Source organism: Pogona vitticeps, chromosome 5, assembly GCF_051106095.1.
Source record: "Pogona vitticeps strain Pit_001003342236 chromosome 5, PviZW2.1, whole genome shotgun sequence".
Lineage (NCBI taxonomy): Eukaryota > Metazoa > Chordata > Lepidosauria > Squamata > Agamidae > Pogona > Pogona vitticeps.
In genome coordinates this window covers 41819151-41842593 of record NC_135787.1, presented here as the reverse complement: position 1 = coordinate 41842593, position 23443 = coordinate 41819151, and the positions used below count along the sequence as shown (strand labels likewise).

At 41.4% G+C, this 23443-nt stretch overlaps 1 protein-coding gene across 2 annotated transcripts in view; it reads right to left on the bottom strand.

Moving 5' to 3' along the window:
• The window catches only part of SMAD1 (SMAD family member 1), a 48966-nt gene extending 28713 nt beyond the window's left edge, over positions 1-20253 (bottom strand). Inside the window, exons 1-2 of one of the 2 annotated variants that reach the window (XM_073001606.2) lie at positions 20133-20253; positions 386-981 (exon numbers count right to left, since the gene is read on the bottom strand). In XM_073001606.2, coding sequence (XP_072857707.2) covers positions 386-785 — 400 coding nt within the window. In that variant the 5' untranslated portion in view covers positions 786-981; positions 20133-20253. Of the gene's footprint in view, positions 1-385; positions 982-19890; positions 20110-20132 lie in introns of those variants that run through there. The other variant, XM_078394742.1, reaches the window with a different exon arrangement.
• Positions 20254-23443: the final 3190 nt, after the last annotated feature.

The window sequence follows — 23443 nt, the reverse complement described above, 5'->3', positions numbered from 1 at the left end:
GCCACTGCATGTTTATTTTCATTTCTTCTCCTAGAGGTAAATAATCATTAATAATTTACTGAACTACTGAAAGGGAGTCACACATAATTATATGACACAAGTTCACATAGGTTCATTATATGACTCAAGCTCACACATTCACACATTGCAGCCATCTTTAATGCTAAGAGTGAAGTAGGACAGTTCATACCCCAAGTACTCAACATCTGTTTGAATGAACTGTAGCAGTAAGCTTCCATCTTAAGATGATTAAAGGGGGGAAAATAGTATCTACTGAACCATACAGCTCATTGCTGTAACCGAGCAGGGCTGTAGTTTTATGTGACTTATAGCCACATGAAAATGCAAATAAATCAAGAGAAAAGCATTCCACAGAAGTACTTACCAGGACTTTCTACTCGCTTGTAATGATACGGGTTGATGCAAACTTCCTTCTGTTTTGAACCAAAGGGAAATTCACAGCACTCTAATGGTTTAAGTTCATGATGGCTCTGAAGATCTGGCCAGCGCCACACACGACAATAAATAACGTGGGGCAGCCCCTTTCGATGTGAGACCTGAAGCCGCCCATCTAAGGAACGAGGGATGGTTACACAGTTACTGGGCTGGCCTGGGCAGCTTAGCGCCTTTTCTAACTCTTCCATTGCTCCTTTCTTCTTCTTCAGTTTTTTAACTAGGGCGTCAACAGCCTTCTCTGCCCATTTTTCCTCTTCGTCCCCTTGTTTCCATCCCAGAAGTCTTTTAACAGCAGGACTTGTGAAGGAAAACAAGCTTGTCACATTCATGGTGATAATTCAGAAGAGCTACTTCTGCACAAGGGCTAGAACAGCAAATTCTAGAACAACTGGCAGCAACAGCCCTCAGCGAGTTTATACTATCCTTTTAAGGTTTCTGATGCAGAGGTCTTGAACAATGAAATGAACATTCCAGCTCGAGTGATATTTTTGTCAAGTTTTTGGATTCCAAATCTAGGTCAGACACCTACAAAAGATAAAAGTAAGGAAAATCAAATACAAAATCACTTTAAAAACCAATTTTAACCAAGCCAGATGCCATTAACAGACTCCAGGGGCTGCCATACCATTCTTGGTTATTACAGAACACAGAGTCCAGGGAAGGAAGCACTCTTTATCCATTTACCTCATGAAGCAGACCACTTCCAAATAAATGAAGATGGCAGCCTCTCCCCAATCCAACAAACAGGCCTCATAAATTTAGGCAAAGTAGTATCAAGGACAAAATAAGCTAAATAATTCTTCCATTATACTGACTGCTGGCATCCCACACTTGGATTTTTACAGTAAATTTCAAATAAGTAAATAAGTAATACTATCTAAACTGAGGGAGGGAGGGCAAAGTACAGATTTCAGATATTCTTGGAATGGACTGTGACTCCCAACATCTCTAATCACTGGCTATACCAGTTGGGGCTGCTGGAAGATGTAGTTTAACAACATCCAGAGGACCACAATTCAGCCACTCAAGATGCAAAGCATCATAAACTGCATACAATTTTTTAAAAATTGGCCGTCAAAATTGGCAGTCTTCTTAATAGCTGTATCGGCTTACAAAACAGTCCCTGATATGACAAATTCATTTGGTTATACTGTATTATTAACCACTCTGCTTAAAAAAATCTCAGAACAGCTGTATTCTTAAATCCTACAAGTAATCAGAAATAATTTATTACTCAAAGTGAATGTTTAAGCAGATGGTTGCCATGAAGTTTATAAATGTGGTAAAACATGAATGGTTGAAAATATGCTGGTGTGCTTGAGGGGCAGTTATTTTGTAAACATGCTTATGGAACCAGCATATGCACATCAGTCACTTGACACTTAGAAAAAGAAAAAAGACTGAAATATTTTCTGGTTCTTGATGCAGCAAGAATGGATGAGGTTATTAATCTCTTCCTTCTCCATTCTAGAAAGCCCAAGAGAAAATGCAGAAATCCTTAGAACAGAAACACCTATGTGAGCAGAGGCACATCATTGAGACCAACCGCTACTATGAATAGTTCCAATCTATACTGCTGTCTCGGGTCCCTTTTCCTGATGCAGAAATTTCCAGAGGGGTTGCTATGTTAATCTGAAATCTGTTGCAGCAAAACCAACAATCCTATATGGTACCTTAAAGACTAACCAGTTTTATTTGGTATACTGTAAGTTTTGTAGACTGCAATCCAGTTGTGCTACAAAGCTTTTTTGTTATGTTTTCCTCCATGCAAGGATAGAGATGTAACATTTTCAAAAATTTCTTATTTTTCTAGAGAGAAAAAATGTTTTTTCCTGTTTTTTCCCCCCTCTGGGGAAAAATTGAAATTTTTGGAAATTTTATACCTCTAGAAAGAACTTGCAAATACTGTACATAAAGTCTCAGAAGTCTTTCATTTAAGGTTATCATGTTATATAGTTTGAATACCATGTCACAGACATATTATCATTGTAAGAAAACATATTCCACACTCCATTTTTCCCCTCAATTTTTCCGGGGGAGGGGTGTGTGGCCAGAAAAAAACCAGAAAAAATGTCCCCCCCCCCCCATTTTTTCTGGCTTTTTCCAGGCATTCCCATCTCTACACAAGGATTTACCTATATTTCCCCTTGTGGAATGAAAAAGAGAGCAGGGAGAACCCACCCCATCTAATTTCAGTTTTCCCAGCTGCAACTGAACCAAATAGAATCCCATCCATATTCAACCTTTCTTCTGAAAAAAAAAAAGGGGGGTTGTGGAGAAAGGTAAATGGAGAAGTATAGACAAATCAAGAAATCTGGCAATCTATTAGACTGTAGCAGGGATCGGGGCAGAAGATATATCATTTTGGAGAAACATTTAACGATTATGTTCGTGTCTCCCAAATTCCCTCCCCCATTTTTTTCCTGCGCAGAACCATTTGCTACCCACTTTCTACAGACATGCTATCTAAGTTCAGGTCTACAGTACTTTGTACCTGTCATGGAGACAAACCTAAACTCATTCTGAAACATGGCAGCCACCCAAAGAATTTGACATTTCTTTCCAACTCCTTTGCATTTTTCTTATTAGTAACTAAATATTCCAGAAGTAAAGAGACAGTCACCACCAGGTTATGAACTGGCCACAATGATTATTACAAGCATACAATGGAATAATTGTGCTAAACTATGCTAAATAAATTCTAAGTGTTTGCTGCACTTTCCTTCTGACACCTTTTGTTTCTGCCAGATACCTATTTCCTGTATTACTCTGAGCACAAAGAGGCCTTATCAGTTAAAATTAAATCAACATGAGTTGACATATGACACTTTTTACATACTTTCTTTCTCAAATAAGTGTAAGCACTGGGGGGAGAGGGGTAGATTCTGTAATTTCAACAGATCTCTACAGTTTAACAGCCCAGTTTAAAAATCGTAACATTTTGATTTCCTTGAACATATCCTGATTTTACTTTGGCAACAGTTTTAGCATAACCTAATTCTCAACATTTCATCTATTGTTTTCACATCAAAGATGTAAAACTACTTTAAATAATACAGACCTAAACTGTGTCCTGTAAGATACCCAGTCTAAGTGGATACAGTGATGAACTAGGACTCAGAGGCCCGGATTTGAATCCCCCCTGCTCAACCATGGAAACTCACTGGAACAGGTAAAAACACCTCCTTAAATTGGTTCTGACCTGATGGCACATAACAAGAAACGATGTCCCATTCCTCTTGATTAGTTTTATCTAAATCAATAGGATGTATACAAGTACTTGCTTTAAGCACAATGTCAGCATATAAATTGTAAAATCAATCTTATTCTGCGTTCTAAGGTAGGTCTGGACAGAAGTACATGTACTTCTGAATTTTGCAAAAAGATTCTCAGTTCAAAAAATAAATAAACAAACAAAAATGTGTTAAAATGAGCCTTCAGAGTTAGATGCAATTTAAAACACCAATATGCTTTTAGTAATGGGTTATTTGTAAGAAAACATGTTCAAAATAAATATGGTTGTGGGTATATTATTCAAGATAGGAACATTAATGCAGAGAAATGACAGAACACTGTTTTAAGCCATTACTGAGTGAGACAGGGGACTTGCAGGCAAAAGCAGGCGAGGCATAATCCTTCAGGGTTCAGGCTGTGTCTTATACAGTTCATATAGTCTTTTCTTTATTGCCTTTCCAGGTGTTCTTTGACACAGTGCTCAGAAGGATGTGTGCTTTTGAGATTTGGTGGCCAAATGTCCTCTTCCATGACTCACCACAAGTCAGGGTTTTTTAAAGTACTTCTGGTTACTGTACTTCTGGTTACTGGAACTCTAGCCCTGCCTTTCTTTTGGTTTGGGGGGACTGTATCCTATCTGATAGCTAAATAAAATAAAGTATTTTTTAAAACAATATTGCTCCTTGTAAAATCCATTTCTACAAGGCATTTCTTTATTCAATGCTACAAGCATTTCTTTACTCATATTCCATTTTTTCCCCAGCTGGGGTGGGGGAGTATGTGAGGATGAGAGACTCAAAAACAGGACTTGGGAGAGCCACAAGCAGGCTACAGTGGACCCTCTACTTATGGAATTAATCCATATTTGAATGGTGGCTGCAGGTCGAAAAGTCTGTAGATCGAGGCTCCATTGACCTACAATGCTTTGAAAACCGATTACTCCATAACCGGCCATTTTTGTTCCATTTTTGTTCCATTTCAGGTTTTTTTTTCTGGTCTGTAGGTTGATTCTCTGGCTGTAAGTCAAACCTAAATTTTGCAGCCAGAGAAGTCTGTAACTCGAAAAGTCTGTAAGTCGAGCCATCTGTAAGTCGAGGGTCCACTGTATTGGCTGTGCTTTCCCCACCCCATCTTAAAACAGTGTTGAAAGAGTAAACCTATGCTTTCAGTTTTTCTTCTACAGTTTGCAGAATAAACCAAATATATTTCCCAAGGCAGCCTTCTTCAAACTGGTATCCATTAAATATTTTGGACTTCGACTCCCAAAAACCCCAGCCACATGGTCAGTTGTCAGAAACAGACACAAGGTTGTCATATTTCTTGAACATCCGACCTAATAATTTGTCAGCAGTTGCCCTAGTCAGAATTTTGAGGACTTTGCCAAGAAATCGGTCGTCTCAGGAAATTTCAGTTATAAGCCGGTGGAAAATAAAGGCTCCAACAGTCATTTTGTTCCTGTGAAGATGACAGAGGAAATGGGTGGGAGTGGCTATGTTCCATGCCAGCTCAAGGGATAGTCTCTCTGGGTATTGGGCTCTATATCCAGGTGCATCTCAAAAAAATTACCAGTCTCCTAATCTCTTGTTGTTCCCATAAAGCTTATCCACTCCCACTCTTATTTCTTTTTTCTTCTTCACTGCAACGTAAAAGCTGACAGAACCATAGTTCCCCACCTGTTTACAACAGAAAACTCTGGTGAGGATTTGGCTACCGCTCCCAGAATTCCAGCTGGAGAGATTTTTCCTGAGTTCTAAGGGCTGAAGTTCAAGCAATATGTAAGTCCCATGCCTAGTGAGAAATAATTCATGCTATAGTTGAAAATGTCTGGAGGGAATCAAGTACTGTAAAGAAAGATTGCCCTAAGACAGCGATGGTGAACCTATGGCACGCGTGCCACGGCTGGCACATGGAGCCCCTTCTGCTGGCATGTGAGCCATAAGTTGCCAGGTCGCTACTCCGCCCCCCCCCCCCCACAGCTAAATCTCAGGAGGCAGCTGCAGCCGCGGTGCTGGCGCTTTGGCAGGTGGATCTGGAGAGCTGGTGCTGGCAGCAGATCCAGAGTGGGGTCTCGAAGCACCTCATGCTGGGACTCCCCCTTCCTTCCACCACTTCCGGTTCCGCCGCCAGCACTTCTGGCAGTGGCACATCACCTGCTGTTGATGTTTTTTCTCCAGTTTGGGCAGGCGAGCCCAGAAAGGTTTGCCACCACTGCCCTAAGATCATCTACGAGGTATACATTTCATTCAGTCTCCTACGGACTACTAGGCTCTTTTGGGACATCTAAGGAGGAGTTGCCAAGTTTTGCCACAGAAACGGGACAGCAGGAGATGATCTCAGGGTTATGGGTGGCAGTGTTTAAGTGCCACCACTGGGGTTTACTCTAGAAAATGTGCTGCACATATCATGTTTATTAGTGTGTGCTGCATGAAATGTGGAGCTGCCTCCACCATCATTTACCACATGTGAAGGATACACATATCAGGCTTCTATTTCTCATCCCAGTGTGCAGAAGACAACAGGACAAAGATCAGACAAACAAAAGTTTCTACTTCTAGCCTGCAGATTTCTCATACCGAGGATCCTCTTAGTAAGATTAAGGTACACTGAGGATCCTCTTAGTAAGAAAAACATTTGCATAAGGTGCTTTTTCTCTTTCTTTTGCACAAGAAATCTAGACTGAAAAGTAAACTGCAAATATTTATCCCATTTTTTTTAGGCGCATTAGTACTGAAATTCATGAATTAAATACACAGCAACTTTGATGTGTTGGTGAAAAGACAGTATAATTAAAATAAATAGGTTTCAAGAACAGGAATGTACAAGTCCAGCATTTCTGCCTTTTCACCAATCCCACTCCAAACTCCAAAGACTACAAACACCTGCTTTAAAAAAAATGGCAACTTTACATACATTGTGTCAGTATGTTATACACTAAAGTGAAACAGCAGGCCTTTCTGCCTATATTTAGATCTGCCTGGTCAGCTGTAATTGCATAATTTCATCAGGACCTTCTGCAACGGAAATACATCCATATTCATCACATGCATCAAAGGAAACATCTTTACAAGCCATATCCTTTTACAAACCAACACATGGTCTCATGCCACTCCATGCAATTGTTGGATTCCTCCTTTCGGAAGGGCAGGGAATTTTACTCCTTTATCAATTCCAAAGTCATTTCCTTTCACGGTTAGAGGGACAAAGAAAGTGGGGCTCCCTTCACAGGTGACAGTACAGTAGTAGGGGCTGGTTAAGAGAGCTGGGAAGCAGTTTGCTTTTAAATTCAGCCCAGAAGAAAGCCAAGGGCCCAATTTTGTCGATCCCAGGGTGTGAGAAACTGGGAGGGATGACCCGGTAGCCATGAAAAGAGATAAAGATAGAAGCAGGACTTCAAAGAGTACTGTCACAAAAGCATACATGCATGTATGAAGGGTATCAGGTTCATATACCTTCAAAGACAGTAATAGGGATGCTTTCGTTAAACATATTTGCTAATCCCTTTTTAGCCCACCCTGTTTTTGAAAGCAATATAAAATATCACCACTCTTTTTAAACAAATGAAAAATCATTTTGAAAGCTAATTTTAAAAATCAGGTTTAAAAGTTAAAGGCCATAGTGAACAACACAACTCTGGCCTCTTTGCAATTGAAACCTAAGTACAGTACTCATACTGTATAAGGATTACTACAGCTTTCAAAATTTTCAAGGTCATTCTATCTACAAAAAAAAGTTACAATTTTTCATCTTACTATGTATCAATCAAGGAGGTGGTTTCATGTTTTGCTGAACCCCATGTCTTTTTAATTCAGAGCCCAGACCTGCTGTGTCAGTTTCTGAGTAAGATGTTTAGCCAGTTTATTAATATTTGAAACTCTTCAGCAATTATACCATGTTTTCCCAAAAATAAGACAGGGTCTTATATTAATTTTTGCTCTAAAAAAGGCAGTAGGGCTTATTTTCAGGGGATGTTTTTTTCTTCCATGTACAAAAATCTACATTTATTCAAATACAGTCATGTCATCTTTTTCTGGTGCTTCCACAATGGTGGAGAGTGGGGTTTCACTTAACTAGGGCTTATTATTGGGGTAGGGCTTATATTACGAGCATCCTGAAAAACCATACTAGGTCTTATTTTCGGAGAAACAGGATAGTTTTGTGCTCCAAGTTAGATATCAACTTGGATTTTTAAAAGCCACACATAGTTTTCGCTACGTACCAAGATGAAAGTGCAAAGGTTACTTTTTAATCAAATAAGCTTGTTTGCTTGTCTCCGATATCTGATGCAAGTCACTGTAACACAGTGCCAAAAAAGTATCCTCTGTCACGTTATGTCCCCCACACTGAATAAAAATAAATTAATGTGGATTCCAAAAGGCAGAAATACAGTCAAAAACTTAGATGAAAAAGATGGTGCATTGCCAGTAACACTGCCCCAGTGGGGGGAGGGCGCGTGAATTTGACTGAGGTTTCCAAATATCAATTACATTAAGGGAGTCGTTCCCAACTTAGGCTCCCAGATGTTCTTGGACCAAAACTCCCAGAAATACTGGCTAGCACACCTAATGGTGAAGGCTTTGGGGAGTTAGTCCAAGAACATCTGGGGACCCAAATTTGGGAACCACTGCATTAAGGTTTAGCACCATATGTACACACCACAAGCCCCACCATGTCCAACCTTCAAAAGCTTTTCCCTGCAGTTGTTTAACCAGTCAGGTAAGTCATCTGGACCTGAACTGTGGGTAGTAAACCAGCTTCAGAAACTATATGGAACTATAGTACTAACGTGGACGGTGGCTTGTCTTTTGCTGGAGGTTTATAAACAGATTATTCGGCTGCAGATTTCCTGCATTAATGGTGTCCCATTCCCCAATGCAATGTTGGGGTTCTATAATTCTGTAATGTGTAAATTAGACCATTATCATATAAGCTGCTTAATGATCCTTAACACCTCTGTATCAATGTCTTTGGGAGAGCTGTTGTAATTTTTTAAAGAGAAATGAAGTTTGATTCTATTTGTTGTTTTCAAGTGCTAGCTTGGAAGATAGGGAATTACTCCCAGGAGCCAAGGTTGGGAGGTGGAACTCAGGTATCATCTGTGCATAGGATCTAAGACCTAGGCAGAGGTACATTAGCAATTTTTCAAACCCTAATATAACATGTAGGGCTCAGCCACAAACAAAAAGGGCCAAGAAGCTGACAAGCAAACTGTTCAGGGAACCGCTCACTTACACGGTATGATCTGTGATTAAGAAAGATGAGAAAAACCAGTGCATCTGAAGTAGCAGCTTGGAGAACCTCTGGCAAAAACAATTTAAAAAAAAATAAGGCCGTACGTCATGGAGTCTTTTGCCGCCCTCAAAACACACACTGTCCCTAAAATGTGTCTACTCCAGTTTTAGTCACATGATTTGTAGCAACAGCCAAAAATAAACCCGTTGCAAAATAGAGGAGAATTCTGTTTGATAGAAGTTACCATTAAGATCCAGAAAAGCATTTGTGTGATGCACCAAAACACTGCACAAACACACACTAATCTCCATTCTGCCCTGACTGGTATCTTACTGAACTGTATAAGGTTGTGTCCCATGGGAAACTACTGTACTTATGAATTTCTACAGTAGAATGCCATTTGGCTTTACAATTCTTTCTATCCCAGAAGAAGGAAATACAGTGTGTGTTATTCAGACTGAGAGTCTCAAGCTTTTCATGCCCACGGTTCATGGAATGCCTTTTAGTACATTTGAGCTGGGTCCCCAAACCCTGGGCCATGTTGCTTCCCTCCCCTGAACACACTGAAGCATAACTGAGAGAAATCCTGCTAAGTTTCCTAGCTGCACTTTAGAAGCCTAGGATGCTTTTCACAGAAACATAAAACAAGCTCTAACTTGTGTATCCTTGCCTCCTTCTTAATCAAATTTGCAATACAGGTCCGCCAACTTATGTTTGGAACACTTGCAGAACTAGAAGTGCACGACATTTCCCCATATATTACCAGTGTGAGAAAGTTATAAACAGAAGTGAAAACACTGACTTCAGTGATTTGATCAGAGTAAATGCTTCTTTCCTCTACTTGTTCTCATGGAGGTGCAGCAGCTGCATCTCTAAATAGGATATTAAGCCTTGCTTTCAATTTGCGCTATGTTTTGCAATATTAAGACTGTATGAATTTGGGTTGTGTGCTTGTGCTCAATTAATTCAAACGATGAGGAATAAACCACTTCTGAGTACTAAGAAAACCATGGAAAGAATCACCACCATAAATCACAACTGACAATATATTATGAGGAATTTATCTAAAACTGAGGACAGAGTACAGTACGTGTTAAAATTTTAGTACATGGACATATACATCACAATTTGGAGTGTGCAAATATAAGAAATGCTAATGACAGGCAGAAAGAATAATATTGAAAAATTCTCTTAAACGTAAGCAACAGTTTGAAGGATAAATAAACTGATTCAACTGACACAAAGAATATTCAAGGAAAACAGCTATTTATTTGATGGTCAACTAGCAACTGCCATGCTTTTCGACAACAGTTTAAAATATTCAGGCTTCTGTGAACTTTATACACTCAGAAGTGTTTATACTGCTGGGTTCTCAGCTGGGTGAATCACAAAAGATGTTCAAAATTATGAAACAGATGTTCAAAGTCTACTACTTAGATGTATGACCAACTCTAAGCTCAGGGGTTTGATTTCTATGTCAAAGGATTAGGATAGGCTACAATTTTACTACACAAGATCCATTAAAGCTCAAAGATTTAAGTTACTAACAATGGTCACTAAAGCCAGCCCAATCTTTAAAAAGTCTTGCAGTCCCTTGGGGAAAAAACTCCAGGTAAGGGGCCTTCACCTAGGCTGGCATCAGAACCTGGAATCTTTGGTCAGCTGCCAGAAAGCTAACAAGGCCCACTGACCATCCCTGTCATACCCTACTCCCATCCCCAGTTAGTTTTTCTGTAGTGCCGACAAATATAGCCATCCTTTTAATTCCCTGTAATTCTTTCCAGCTATGAGCCGTTTGTGGCATTATGGAAAATTTAAAGGACAGCTAGATTCAGCTGCCCAGTGTTGCATAGATCACCATCACTGAGCAAAGTTCAAACAAAAGGGAGGATCCATTGCCCACAGATATTCTGCAAATGTCCATGCAAACACATCAAACTCTTGCATAAACCATAAACCAAAGAAAGAAGACAAATGGATGGATACCAGAAACAGTAGTAAGGATGTAGGGTCCTTCAACCCTGGTTAAGTGTCCTCCAAAAGCTGAAACAAGCACTAGGATATACAGCTGTGCAACAGAAGCTGCCACAACTACCTCTCTATTTACACTTTTGTCAAACTGAGGTCTGTGAATGCAAATTAGAGCTACCTCTGATCTAAGAAATCAGGATATAACACTGAACTGGATGAATGGTAAAATCTGTAAGTCATGTACAGTAATGGCTAAATTTTTAATTCTTCTCATGTTTCTCCTTGAAGCTTAGGTATACATATCTCTCTTCCTCATTTTATTTTCAAAACTATTCTGAGATGGTCTAAGTTTGGCTGTGAAGCAGTAACACACAGTAAACTTCATGGCTACCACAGTCCTAGTTTAACACTAAACACTACATATGATCGGGTCCTTCATGTTTTGGTGGCGATTCCCTCATTTTGGTGGGAATAAGAGACGGAGGCGATTTTGAAAATTCAACATTCAACTTTATTAACTCCAACATCCAAATTACGTAACTAGATCAAATGAGTCCAGGCAACTTAGTTCTGGTAACGTTTTGTAACTTATAACTTTAGTCTGGGAGTTAACACTTCACTCCTCACATTGGGGCTGGACCAAATCGCTCTTGGTCTGTCGTCTTTCTCAGCGGAGTACTCCTGACCGTGCAAACTGTCCCACAACAGGGGCGTCTCTGGAGGTGGAACGTTGTAAGAGGGACTGGGACGAATCGCTCTCCTCCCCCCACCTTGGTTGCAAAGGTAGACCACTACGGTACATTCTAGGAGAGCAGCGCCTGTCTTCTCTGCCTTGTGTGGCTCTGGATCGGGTAGCAATCCTGCTCCAGTCTTTAAATTGGGGAAGTCTTTCAAGAGATTACTGACCTTAGCCGATGCTTCTTCCTCTCTCAGTCTGTATCGCACAATCTCTTGTTTCCCCCGTTCGCTGTTCCATTTGAATGTTGAATTCCCACGTACCATCTCCTTCTTTTATTCCTTGCATACTGTCAAATCACACTCCTCCCCTTGATCTTCTGACAAGCACACCTCTTTCTGTCATCTCTTTTTCACCTATATCTATACGTATCCCTTCCACACATCCGTACACTTTCTCCTGTACATTTTGGATAGAGGACGACCCACTGCTACTCTCTCTCTCTCTCACACTACACAAATAAGACCGACCCAATTTTTCAGTTGCCACATTAAGATACATTTACTTACTTAGACATTTTAATCTGCTTAATTTGTTGTTCTGCCTCAAAAATGTATACTTGCTGTCTTTCATGAGGGCTATTTGCTGTTTGTGTTTTATTATACGAGGTGCCCAACAATTTCACTATTTGCAGCACTGTACACTACTACGGATCCAATTTAAAGAACGATGCTTAAAAAGTATTTTCATTAAAATGAACCTCATCTAAAACACTGTATGTTTCCAAACTACTGTTTTACTCATAAGCCTTATATCCAACAAACTAGAACTCCTTTACTGGGTGATAGCTGTAAAATCCAGATGCAATGCAATGGTTAAAAAAAAACAAGGGATAACACTGTGGATGCTGCAAAGATAGGCATTCAGCAATCTACTCCAAACAGGCGGCAAGCTGATGAATGTTTTCAGCAATAACTCCAGGCAAAATACACCTCTGTATTCTAGCCTCTGGTCATGTTGAATGTCAATTACCAGGGCACAGAGTAGGGAATCAAAATGGTTGCAGCTATCTCACCATACTTGTTGGTTCCAGCCTGGACTTCTAGAACTCAAGTACAGTGGTGCCTCGCATAACGAGTGCCCTGTTTAATGACGAATCCGCATAGCGATGCGGATTTAGCGATTGCAAAAGCGATCGCATTGCGACGTTTTGAATGGGCGAAAATCGCATTGCGATGTTTCCCCAACAGCTGATCAGCGGTTCCAAAATAGCCACCGGGTAAAGAAAATGGCCGGATTATCATCGCTATGTGGGGCACCACTGTATTGGTGAATCCTAGAGCATCAGAAAGTTTTAGAACATACAGAGAATATCTATCCATCTATCCATCCATCCATCTATCCCCTGCCTATCTGGTCAAATGACCACTCTAGGAGGCTCTAGATGTTACACTCAGCAAAAAAGAGAGGAGTGATGGAAAGTTCTCTGCACAAAAAATTACAGGTTTAGAAATACACTGCTTCACAAAGTTAATATAAGCAACTCAAGTTGGTAATAAGGAATGAAAGCCATTCTAGTCAAATCTAAAATCAGATGGTGTTAACTGAAATCTTTTTTAAAAAAAGATGACTATCCTGAAGTTGTCCAGACATACTAAAATTAGTGTATTAACAGTTGTCTGTGCCTTCATTTCCTTCTCATAAAGTCTACATAATGTAATATAAGTGCACAGTACTGAGCTGTGATATGTAAAATATTTAAGCACTCCAGTAAAAATAAATTCCAAGTGAAGCTTTGAAACTGAATGTAACATGTAAGCCATGCTGAGTGCCCTTTATCGAATTTTTTCCCGTACCACTTTTCAGTTCAACTGCTTTTGGTAACTGGAATAAAAGTCAGACATGTTATGTAACAATTAAGATGCTATATGTCTTGCCTTATGGATTAGAGCAAGGCAGCAAAATGTTTTCTGCAAACTTTTTAATACTGTACAACAGTTTAAAAAACTCTATGTCACTCTCCTTTGACTTCAGTTTTATCAGAGGGCTCCTCAATACGATTAGATTGATGGAACAGGATGTGGCTGGATCAAGAAGTCTTCCCATGGAGCCATTTTTCAACTGATTAAGGTTATTTTCCTAAATCTAAGGTACCAAAATGGCAGACAACCCACCTGAAGCAAGTTTGAGGGTGCAAAGGAGCAAATTAAGATTAGAATTGGGGCCATTCCTATAACTTGTAAAAGCAAAAGGAGGCCTGGTTCACAGGAAAGAGAATGGTGCCAAGATGTTTTGAGATGTATCTCTACACAACCTCATTTGCCAAGAACACTTTCAGAGATAGCAAACAAAACTGAGAAGTGCTAAGTAGCCTTAGGCAAGTCACCAAGGAGACTGAGAAGTCTTCAATTAAGACCCCAAGTCCAGCTTCACCCATGATTTCAGACCAAGCACAAACAGCTAAATAAATATGTATGCATAATCATAAATTATGTAGTATTTGGCATGATCTGTCATCTGTCTACACAAACATAAGAATAAAAATAGTCAGGATTTGCAATTTCTACTTCAGTTCTTTCCTGAACTGACTGAAAGCCTACTTTGAGCCAAACCATGCCTAAAATCTGCCTCCTTTTTTCCCAATTAAATCTTCTTCTTTTGGACAGGAATGGAAAAACACTTATTTTAGTTTGACGAAATTTTGGATGTTACTAGTATTCATCCAAATCTTCATTTTTCAATTCTACAGTCCCAAAATGCTTTATTCTAAAACCACTTATAAGTCAAAGTTCTACTGCACAACTATGTGTGCGCTACTTGGTTTCACCTGCAGTAGCTGTGCTGCTGCTGATGCAAAAATGCAGTCCCCAAAGCGCTTCTACTTATGCTTTCATTGTACAACCGATCATACCAGAGATGCATGACCAACTGCACAGCTGCATATAGCAGTTCCTTGTTGCCAGGAGTAATGTCTGGCACATTTACACTGATATAACTTTACATTATGGTGGCACAAACAGGAGTTCAGCCACTGTTTGTTGCACATTACCATTTGGATTCCACAGAAGCAAAGGTGCCTTTTGGAAAGAATAACTGCTGCTGATCATTCATTCCTTCTGATCTCACAACTGCTTGATCTGAAAGCACAACACACATGTGCATCACATATAAAACTTTTTGCAGGGGGGACTTACCCTGTTTCCTTGAAAATAAGCCCTAGTATGATTTTTCAGGATGCTCATAATATAAGCCCTACCCCCAAAATAAGCCCCAGTTGTGAAACCATGCCCTACACCATTGTGCAGCATTGTGCAGCCACCAGTAGATGACATGATTGTATTTGAATAAATGTAGATTGTTGTGCATCAAAAAAAAAATATCCCCTGAAAATAAGCCCTAATGCATTTTTGAAGCAAAAATTAATATAAGACCCTGTCTTATTTTCGGGGAAACACGGTACCACTCCTTTCAGTCTGGTAATTTTCTGAATTAATCTAAGTTAGTAATCATATTTTCCCAATTAAAGTAAATACATGTGCCTGAACATTCTGGTAACCTTCTACTAATCAAACCTTCACTTTTTCTATTCTATCAACAATTTAATTTCTACTTATCACCACTTTTGTTCTAACTTAAATCTTACTCATTCAGCAGAAACCCAAATATTGTGTGCTGTAACCATGCATCTATCAACACCAAGAACTACAATATTTCACATACAGAAAAGCACAACATATACAATTCAATTTTACTTGTTGTTATGCAAAACTCAGAGTAGGGCCTGTGGCTTCTGTAATTCCAGGATTTCCAAATCTGGTGCATTTGCAATCTGAATTAACTCCACATTATTGCTACTGTACTTTCATTTGGAGATTTGCTACATTTGCTCTCACCCTTGCTCCTAGCAGGTATCCAGTGTGGTGTAACATACAGAGTGACAGACAAGAACTCTGGAGACTAGGGTTCAAATCCCCCTTTGATCATGAAAACTCACTGGGATTATAAACTGGTAAAACCATTCCTTAAATATATAATTTACCATGAAAGCCATCTTAGGGTTACTGTAAATTGGTTCCAACTTGATGGCACTTAACTTGCCTAAAGCAGCACTTGAGCTATATGATGACCTGGATTGATAATGACCTGCAAAGGGTCACCCCCATATAAAACATCAGTGTAAAGCAAGAATTTCAATACAGTATAGGGCCACAATATGGACAGTATTTCCAGCAAGACTGATTTCTTTCTTTCTTTCTTTCTTTCTTTCTTTTTCTTTTCTTTTTCGATGATGTTGATTAGGTTTTGGGTTTGACTACTGTGTCATTGGCTGACTTCAAGACCCAATTGTCATTTGGTGAATGATATGGATATTCAGTAAATGAAACTAAGAAACCAGAGCAAACCTTATTTGAAAACAGGTTCCTTAGTGTTCCAGTTCCTAGTGCTATGTGACAGCATTGTCTGTAATCAAGTTGTGCCTCCCATTTTTGTATTTTAGGCACCAATTAAAACGTGATCACATAAGCTTCTGGGGAATAATTTATTATGCACTGTCAAGCTGATTCTGACTTACAGGGACCCTTTTCAGGGTTGTCTGGGTACAGATTACTCAGAGATGGTTTACCATTCCCTTTTGAAGGCCTTCTGGGACCATGCAGCTTGCCCAAGGCTACAGATGCTGGCTCTTTTCCCAAGAGAAACAGTTGGGAATCAAACTCCCAGCCTCTTGCTCCCTAGCTAGATATCCAACTCAATGAGCTATCCAACTAACTTTTGGAGAATAAACTAATACTTTGATTGCTCCTTGCCTGAGGTTTGATCATATTTTAGGAGACATTCTAATACACAATTTTAATATACAATTTTATTCTGTCTAGAGGGGCGGGGTAGAAATAAAATAATAAATAAATAAATAAATAAATGTAATTTTAGATTTTGTAGAACTTTTAAAGTCTTTCAAGAACTGTAGGTGTTTCACAGTTGTGTACCATTCAGATAGCTCATGTACAATGAGAATTTGGTGCTCCAATGGAAGATGACAGGATATAGCAGTTTCTGGTGTACAGTATATTCCTAGCAATCTAATTTTTACCGTTTTATGTTTTGACTAACATACATTTTAAGAACTAATTTATTTAAAAAGACAATGCCTTTGCTAATGAATCATTGTTCAGCTCTTTGTCACATACGCAGAAAGATGGTGAAGCAGCTCTCATATTTACTTTTGTAATATATTTAATTACGATGACTGAACTAACAAGCTCATAGGCTGACCCCCTCATGTCATCCTGATGTATCATTTTGCATTTCACTGCTGTAAGTCAATTTGAGATGTACAGCAGGTTGGAAAGGCAAGTAATAATGCTCTCTGCAGTCACTAGGGAGTCCACATTATACACAGCTTACATTATTTATAAAGCCTAGATGATGCTTCCATTAGCCTTGAAGGATTACGCACCAAAAGACAGCACTTACACTTGACAGTAGGGGCTACGGCACTGCCAGCACAGCTTAATTCGAGTTTATCTTCTCTCTAGGCTGATCTTGCCCTCTGTTTACATACATTAAGCTGGAATGCAATGTGAATTTTGTTTGGAAACAATTATCACCACTTAAAGGCTATGCCTTCATTTTGACAAACAGGCTTCACACACAGAAAAGCACTTTTTAGCTTCTATTCCTCTGATAACAGATTCAGAAAAGATATGCATAGTTTTCCGAAAATAACACATGGACATTTAAAACTGACCGATGTCCATGGAGCAACATGTATTCTGCCTCCATCCTTTCTCTTTCTTTCTTTGAGCTGCACATATTAAGAAAAGCTTTTTTCAAATTTAATCTCGCCACCCTATGTAAAAACATAGCAGTGAGGAGGAGGTCCTTTGTTAGTTTCACCAACCTTGGTGGAGGAAAAGAACTCTTGTCCACCCTCTTCTGCTGCCGCCATTGTTCTTAAGCAGAGAGGTGGAGAGGCCTGAGTGTGCATTTGTCTTCAAAATCCACCCATTCAGTTTTACTGGAGTACAAGGAGAGGGAATGGTGAAGGAAAGGATAGCAAGACAGGATAAATGACGCTTATGGGATTGCATCCAAGTCTATTCACAAGGCAATATAAGGTAACATCCGGTACAAGCAGGTGGGAGAATGTTCTCCCACTCTGCTTGAGAGGCTAAGATGACATTTGAAGCAGGAAGTGCATAATTTGTGCATGGCATCAGTTGTGTATTAACAGAGGGGAGGAGGAATGGGTAAATTCCCAAGAATTAGTCCCTAAATTTATATTCTACTTTTCTCTCTTGGAACTTTTAAAATGTGGCAACTGCACCCTTAGAGACTCCTCCTCTCCCAACATCACTGCCATAATCTATATTATTAGCCTTCTCCTGGCTGGGGATAGTGGGAGCTGTAGTCAAACACACCCGGAAGGTATTAGATTTGAGAAGGCTGACCTATATTGTTTCTGACTCTCTCTGTTCTCTTCAGATGTGCTTGGAAGCACCAGACCTTCAAGGATACAAACAGGAACAGAACACAGGCAATGAAAGGGACACTGGAGAAGAAAACTGTATTTGATTACATCTGGATGCACACGAGATAAAGGGTCAAAATTAAAGCAAGGACAAATCGTTACTCTTGTAACCTAATCTGGTCTTGAACTGAAGTGATCTTATCTGGCAAAGTGGCTCAGTAGCACCACAAGGTTTTTTAAGCTTCTGTGGGTCATACTTTGAAGATCCAAGGAGTTTTACCTTGGGAACAGAAGGACTTGAGCATTTCCAAATGCCTTTGAAACAGACAGCACCATGGTTATGCTAAATGCCCTCTCAGTTCTTAGCAGGTATTTCCAATCTGCTTTCAGCTGTAATACCACCTTAAACAATCATACAACAGCTTTAAGGTAGCCACTGCCTGAAAAAGCATGATCTACTTTTATGTACAAGATTACTATCCAACAACAGGTAGCAAATGTTTGGAAGGAGAAACTTTCAAGTGACACCCAGTTCCAAATCTTAAAATACTGATGCAAACAAAAGAGACACCAAATTGGAAAAATGAGTGGGTTAGACAGGGCACAGCTTTTGCAAACATTGTTTCAGTCACGTTTTCCCCCCTTTTTATGTGGCTGCAGCTGAAGTGTAAACTCTGAATGCAAGTTTAGAGTTTAATTAAGAACAACTCTCTTCAGCTTTCTATTAGCCTTCAGCCGTGATTCATCACAGACTCTTTTGAAACATCTACGCCTTTTCACCAACAAACTCTTTTTGCCAGGGATGAGATCTACCTTCCAATCATTAGGTAAGCAGCAAGTGTTACTGGAAATACATAGGGAAACACACACACACACACACACACACACAAAATCTTGATTAATTTGGACCTCCACATATGTTTAGCTAAAATAAAGGTCAGTTGTTTCCTGAAGCATGAAGCTGCTCCTCAAATTAAAGCTGCCATTCATATTCATCATGTATGAAGAACTAAGCCAGCCCACACACAGCTTCACCAACTATTAACAAAGGCCAGAAACTGCTGTCCCGGGTTTGTCACAGTTCTTCCCCTCAACCCGCCGCCCAAAATTCCCACAAAGGTTCCTGGAAAAAAAAGAGGCAGGCAAGGGGAGGGGGAGGTAAAGGGAAAAAAGGCGTCCACTTCCCCGACCCAGCAGTTAAAACAACAACACAACCATGGGATCCTCTGGTTTCAGCAATTTCCAAAATCTCTCTCAAAAGGCAGAAATAAGAAATCGGAAAGCTGACTTCGACGGCCTCAGAAACATCAAAGCGGGGGCGGGGATTACAGAGGAGAAGAAGGGAGAATGTTAAGAGGGAAGACGTGTAACTGTATTGTGTGAGGTCGAGTTGTTTCCCTCAGCTACGAAAAGTCCCGTCGCAGCTGCCTGATCCTGCCGGGAGAAGGCGGGGAACGGGCGAGCGGGCGGGCGGGGTGGAGGAAGAGCCGTGGCAAGTTTCTCTCACTTGGCTTTGAACACAAAAGGAGCCAGGGGCGCCTGGAGAATCCCCACACACCGGGAAACAAGGGCCCCTGTTTTTCCTGGTGCTTCTCCCCCCCCTCCCCGGGAGGCGCGAGTGCTGGGGAAAGAAAGCGACGTTGTTGGCGGGTCTCCTTCGCCTCCGGAGCCACAAAAGAGGCCTCGGTACAAAGAGAAGGGAGAGAGAGAGAGAGAAACTTTCTCAGGCAGCAAACTCAGCAGCAGCACCGCGGCATCGGCTCCTCTCTAACGCTACAGTCGCCATCATGATGGAAACCAAAGCTACACATACACATAAACACTCACATACGCCACAAAAAAAAAACCAAACCTCCCGAAGATTTCCTCTCCCGAACCTTTTCCAACCCCCCAAAGGGCCAAAAAAGATGAGAAGTCATCAGGGCCGAAAGCAGATCGCGAGACGTGCAAACGCATTCAAAGAGGAGGAAAGATGGGGCTGGAAGACACGAGAACCAGGACTACTTATGGAACGGGTGTGTGTGTGTCGGTGTTTGCGGAATGCATGGAAACTCCAGGCAGCAAAGCCCAAGGAGTAAAAACCAAAGGTCTTACCGTTTGGTGGTGGTGGTGGTGGTGGTGGGCGGGCGGGCGAGCGGAGCGGGCGGTGGGGGGGGGGGGAGAAAAGCGTGCAAGCCCGCCGGGCAAGTCGCCGCAGCTGCTGGGCAGCTCCGTGAAGTCCCTCCTGCCGCCGCTTTTCCTCCCCCTCCTCGTGTTTCTTTTCGCTCTTGCTGCTTCCACCGCAGCCGCCAAGCAGCCCTGCGCTCGCTCCGCCGCTGCGCCTGGATTGATCTGGTCTCACTGGCGTCAGAGAGTCGGAGCCACCCAGCCTCCACTTACCCCACTGCCAATACACAACATACATATATACACACACGCACACGCTCGCTCTCGGCCAAGTTAGGGATCCTCTCCAAATGCCCGCCCCCGCTCGCAGAAGGAAAGCGCGGCTACCCGGCCTGGGGAGCGAGTGCCGCGTCCTTCCTCCTTGCCGCCTTTTTGCACTTTCTCCTCAGCTCGCTCCAGGCGGGAGGCTTCTCTCAGGCACGCCTGGGCCGGCCGGGCGGGCGGGCGAGCGAGCGGCTGGCCTGCGGTGGGGTTTGCAGCTTGGTCACAAACCATTTGCGAACGGTGGCGAGCAACCCGGGCCGGCTTTCCTGTTGTCGTTTCCAGTTCCTGCAGCTTTGGCATGGGTTCGGGCGGCCGTCCGCAGAGATGCCGCCTGGGAGGGTGGCCCGGTCGGCGCTAGAGAGCAACAGGTTCTCAGAAGCGCTGGAGTAAATGAAGGTTGGGCGGAGGGCCTCCTCGAGGTCCCGATCCTGAGAATGTTTCTCTAAATGGGATCCGGGGCAGAGGAGGACTACTCTTACCGCAAAGGCAATCGCTTCCTCTCATGCTTTTCCCCCCCCCTTTTCTTCCAGAAGCTTTAACATATGGAACAAAGCTGCCTCTCTCCAGAAAAAAAGTATTTAAAATATTTATTTTATTTTCTACATATCCCCAAACGGTGTACAGTAGCGCTTTGTCCCATCTGTTCCATCCCCTATTTTTTTAAGATTTATTTATTTATTTATTTATTTATTTTGATCGCATTTGAGCCCCCAAAAGAAGGGAATGGTGAACCACTTCTGGGGATTCTCCACCTGAAAAACCCTGGAGAAGGATCGCCATAAGTCTGAATTGACTTGATGGCACCTAGTGATTATTATTATTGCCTGGAAGATGATGAATTTTCATCGAAAGATAACTGTTGTTTATCGGATTTGGGGGGATCTTGCGTTTGTATAGCTTGTAAATAGTTCGAGGATACAGTATTGCTGTAATCTTTATAAGAGTGGATACATTTCAGAGGGGATGAATCTCAGGCAGATACAAAATACTGTACATGATCATGTGCATGTGTTCATGGTGAAGTTCCACAAACATCCTCCCATTAGCACCCAGAACAGAGAGGACGGAAGCCCATTGAACACACTGAGGCTAACTTCGTGAATTAACATGTAGAACGCAGTGCATTCATTTTTATAGGCAAAAGTGTCTCCATAGTAGGTGTGACGGACACCCTGTGTCCTTTGTTTATTTTGCCTTAAACACAAAACAAGTACCAAAATTCAGAATTACAGCCCTTCTGATTTGGAATTTTAAGAATTCAGAATTTCCAGATATCTGAAACTCCGTTATAGTCAGTATGAATATTATATAGTCGTTATTTTCCCCTTTAAAAAAAACACAAAGAAGCAAAACATTTTTAAAGGATTTCCCTGTGCCCTCTGATGCCTTCTCGGTGATTGTGACAAACAAACTGAATGCATACCAACAGCCAACAGTATGTAGGTATTACAAACTGACTGTAATGGGCATACTGATTGAACCTTGAACAGTGGGCATGCCAGCAGGAAATGCCAGCAGCATTGAGGAAGCAGAGGACAGATTGCACTGGGGAATGGGCAAATATTCTGGGCAGCAATAGCATGTGGACTGGAGCAGCAGGTGATGTGGGGTGCATAGGAACTGTGCCAACAGCATGAGGCACAGCCCAGTCGAGTGAGCACAATCTTGGAGTAGCAGTTGGAATAATGAAGGGGCAGGGGCAGCAGACTGAAGCATGATATACTTATAAAGCCCTAAACTGGTCAGGCCCATGGTGTTTAGATCATCAGGAGAGGCCTTTCTGTCAGTCCCATCACCTTCACTGGTGCGTCTGATGGGGACACAAGAGAGAGTCTTCTCTATTGCTGCTCCCAGTCTTTGGAATTCCCTCCCACAGAGGCCAGACTGGCTCCATCTTTGCTGTCCTTCCACAAGCAGGCAAAGGCCTTTCTCTTCTGACTAAGGCTTTTCCTTAACAACTGGCGGCTGGAGAGGAGTTTTTCAAATTGGTTTGTTCTACTCTGTTGTTTTTAACACTGTATGTGTTTTTAGTATTGGTTTATTTACAATTTTTAATATAATACCTATTTTTATACTTACTGCTTTTAGCTTTTAAATATTGTCCTTTTAATGAGGTATGCCGCTTTGGGTCTTTTTAAAGGAGAAAGGTGAGGTAAAATATTTTTAAAAAGAGAAAATTCTAGCACTGTGAGCAGAGTGTGCCATTCTTTCTTACTTAAAGGAGATTTCAGGGAAGCCCAGTAATGATAGCTTGACCTTAAGGAAAATAATGTTTTCTACAGATCCAGGGTTCCAGGGGTGAGTGGTGTGGACTGACAATGTCCCCTGCCTCAGAGAACACCCTCTCACTGGGCACACCAATTAGTGGGCAGGACAGCAGTTCCACTGCTACCTACCATGGCCCAAACAGACTCCTCGGCTCAGTAAGACAAGGGGCCAGTCTTTTTTTGGCTTGCAGGACTCCTGCATGTATGTCTCTACCTCTGCCTCTGCCATGTCCTTCCTCTGAAGTGGTGTCTCTGGAAGACAGGGCCCTGCCATGCATGTCAATACAGTGTCTCAGAAAACTTGGCCTCTTGTTGGAGAGGTGAGGGACTTGGGCTCTAGACTTCAACTGCTGGTACTGCCTTTTTTAGGGTGCTATGAGTATTGCTAGTTTCTTCCTGCTCTGTGCTAACTCCCTCTGTGCTAGCCAGACCTTCTTAACTAGTTGCTTCTTCTGCATGTGATGGAAATTTGGCTGGCATTGCCTCCCCTCTTGAATGCTGCTTAATATCTATTGCCCGCTGTTTAATTTGGGGCCTAAGAGGACTGCTAGATTGAAGATAAGAGGACAAGGACCTTCTTCGTCTAGATAAATTGGACTACAATCCCCATCATCCACAGTCATTACAGTCAGCTTATGGGATATAATTTGTCATTTAGGCATAATTCTACTTTTGAAAACAAGAAATTATAAGCATTCTTACTCTGAA